General features: G+C 33.4%; 1 protein-coding gene across 1 annotated transcript; it reads left to right on the top strand.

Annotated features, from left to right (window-relative positions):
* Window positions 1–1,133: 1,133 nt before the first annotated feature.
* On the top strand, window positions 1,134–2,284 carry LOC113856497 (protein SODIUM POTASSIUM ROOT DEFECTIVE 2-like). Its single transcript, XM_027488328.1, has 3 exons — window positions 1,134–1,328; window positions 1,413–1,488; window positions 2,157–2,284. The coding sequence occupies exons 1-3, from the start codon at window positions 1,134–1,136 to the stop codon at window positions 2,282–2,284; spliced, it is 399 nt and encodes a 132-aa protein (XP_027344129.1).
* Window positions 2,285–2,849: the final 565 nt, after the last annotated feature.

Consider the following 2,849-nt stretch of genomic DNA (forward strand, 5'->3'; position numbering starts at 1 on the left):
CACATGGACCAACCTGTAGATAGAAAACAGCTTTTATTTAACCCCAATAATTATTCAATAATTCGGAAACGCTTCTGAGCTCATATTGTCCAATAATGCAAAAGAGCCTGTCCCATTTTGCACTATTATATTTAAGGTATAGACAAAGACATCAACAGATTCAGCTTCAATATTCATGTCTCATTGGGTCAGATTTACTTATTGTATATTTTTCCCTCTTTGTACTCATGGATATAAAATTATCTAATGACATAGTTTAGAATGTTAAGAATGCAAAGTCTCTCAATCTATTGAATGCGTTGTCACCTGCTCCTTATAAGTTGCTTTAATTGTCAGTATTAAACATTTTTCAATTCAACAAAATGTGAATCAAGCACTGTGCACTGTTGCTATATGACGATAGTTTACAGTGCATAAAGTCTTTAAAGGGTCAAATAAAATGCTCAAAACTTTAAAGAAATTAAGGCACGCTGTGCCGTAAGTCCCGATCATGCCGTATTGCCATCCGTTTTCTTTTGTCTTTTGTTTTCCATTTGCGTCACAGTTGTATTACCAAATATGCCTTGACTTTGTTCGTTTATATTTGACCTCTTTACCATGCTTACAATATTTCATTAATTTGGAAGTTACACTTATCCGCATGGATCTATAATTCTATATACATATTGTTTTCCTCCAGTTTTGGCTAAGTTTCATCACACTCACATTCCATTCCTGTTATCATTGTGTCTTCCTTTGCTTACCTCTCCTCGTTGATTCATGAGTCGTGTTTCTCCATTTCTAATGAGTATCTCTTTCTTAGACAGTAGCTAAAAACTTCTCAAACCATGTTTCTCCTTTTATCATGACACTAAATGGTTGGTATTTTCTGCCTTTAGTGGATTTTACTTTGGTCAGAGTTTTGTGGTTCATCACATGACAAGTTCCAATCGTATTGGGTCTATTTCCTATTATTATTTTGGATAAAATTCATTGGGTTCTGTGCAGATTGGTTTTCCCAATAAATTTTGACCTTAAGCTTAACCTCCTTTCTTACATAAGGTATTATAACAAGAAGTAGAGGTTAGAACAGGGAGAGTAGAGAGGTTCTTTCAGTTCTGATCTGCCCGTGTGACTGGTAATAAGAAGTTTGAATGGGGAAACTTAGTAGGATGTTGGACACGTTTTGTCTCTCTTCTGGTTCAAATTCCTGCTTCTGTGTAAATTCCATGAAATTTGAAGATGAGTTTGAGAGCAAGCCTTTGATTGCAAGCGGCAGCGATCATAAACTAAGACTGAAGGATGTTGTCGCTGGAAAGCAGACATTGGCTTTTCAGTTGAAGCCCAAGGTGAGGCTTTTCTTTTCTTTTTTGCATTCAGGTGTCTTTGGCAATATCTTAAAGCATATATCTTCCCGTTGCTCAAATATGCAGATAGTGATATTAAGGGTGTCCATGCATTGCTATGGCTGTGCAAAAAAAGTTGAGAAACATATCTCAAAGCTGGAAGGTTAGCACATTGCACTGCTTTTCATATAATCAGTTTTATTAAAAATTATAGCATTTAATATTATTAATATATTTAATTATATACTTTAAGACATGCGTTAAAAAATTCGTTCAAATAAAAATATAACTTTCATATAAAATTAACTTACTTAGACCATGCCAGAGTTACTTAGACTTTACTGCTTCCATTCCAAAATTATTGTTTTTTAAGATAGATATACATAGATTAAAAAATCATTAAGATAATTCTAAATTAATTACCCACATAATTATTATATGGGGATATGATTGGAAAGATTAATCGATTGATCAGGCCTTGAATTTTCAAAATACTAATCGTTATGAAACAGGAAAAAAAGGGTCTATAGTGTTAACAGGTATAGGATGAAGGGAGTATTTATTTATGCGGTTGTGCATGGTGTGTTTGTTTCAACTTTGAACAATTCATCTGAACCAAATTCTAATGGTTATCCTGGCGCGGTGTGATAAAAGCATAGAGGTTGCCCAACTATCCTTGAGAAAAGATAAATTATTTTAGTACCCGTGATAAATGTTAAGTCATGGTTGAAAAAGTCAACTTTATCATTTTGTACTGTGCTCTCACTTGTGGCGTGGTGCTATTTTGTGTTATCTCGTTTCTAATAATTGCCTCTTTCTACTTGTCAACAGGAGTGAGTTCATACAAGGTAGATCTGGAAACCAAAATGGTAGTTGTTATTGGCGACATTCTTCCTTTGGAAGTATTGGAAAGTGTATCCAAGGTTAAAAATGCTGAGTTTTGGAATTCTCCATGTTAATAAGGAAAATTTATGCACAAAACATCGTCAGCCTCATCAAATTCGATAAGGACAAAAGTTAACATAGAATGAAGGAACGCATTTTTCTCTGTCATTTTTGTTGTTATTATATAGATATAATAATATTAAGACCTCGTGCCATGTTCCAATAATTCTCTTGCAGGAAAGAAATATAATTTTAAAAATGCATTAATGTCTCTCCCAGTTAAGGTCTTGATGTAGGGTATTAGCTAGCATTAATAGCTAAAAATTTTACTATCGTCAAGCTGCACCCAAAATAGTTATAGTAATATCTCTTCTTTATTTTATTTCGGTCTCTTTAGAAGCTTCTCTAGCTCAAATATTGTTCCGTGTCACGCATTATGCAAATGGAAAATAGTAGCACTGACTGAATTTTTAATGACATTGATAATATTAAAAACAGTTAAACAAAGAGCAGTATCAAAGTTTGACTAACTCTCTTAGCTAGTCAATAATTTTGTTCTTCTAAGCTTTGTTCGGAGTTTGGAGATAGAGGGAGAGAAAAAAAAATGTCTGACTTTTTTCTTATTTAGATATTAGAAAA

Source organism: Abrus precatorius, unplaced genomic scaffold (genome assembly GCF_003935025.1).
Source record: "Abrus precatorius isolate BTA unplaced genomic scaffold, Abrus_2018 Scaffold11, whole genome shotgun sequence".
Classification (NCBI taxonomy): domain Eukaryota; kingdom Viridiplantae; phylum Streptophyta; class Magnoliopsida; order Fabales; family Fabaceae; genus Abrus; species Abrus precatorius.

Excerpts from the sequence above, each read along its gene's own strand:
- LOC113856497 (XM_027488328.1), top strand. The coding sequence starts at position 1,134 with ATGGGGAAACTTAGTAGGATGTTGGACACGTTTTGTCTCTCTTCTGGT. Across the intron at positions 1,329-1,412 it reads CTTTTCAGTTGAAGCCCAAG|ATAGTGATATTAAGGGTGTC; the intron begins GTGAGGCTTTTC and ends TCAAATATGCAG. Across the intron at positions 1,489-2,156 it reads ACATATCTCAAAGCTGGAAG|GAGTGAGTTCATACAAGGTA; the intron begins GTTAGCACATTG and ends ACTTGTCAACAG.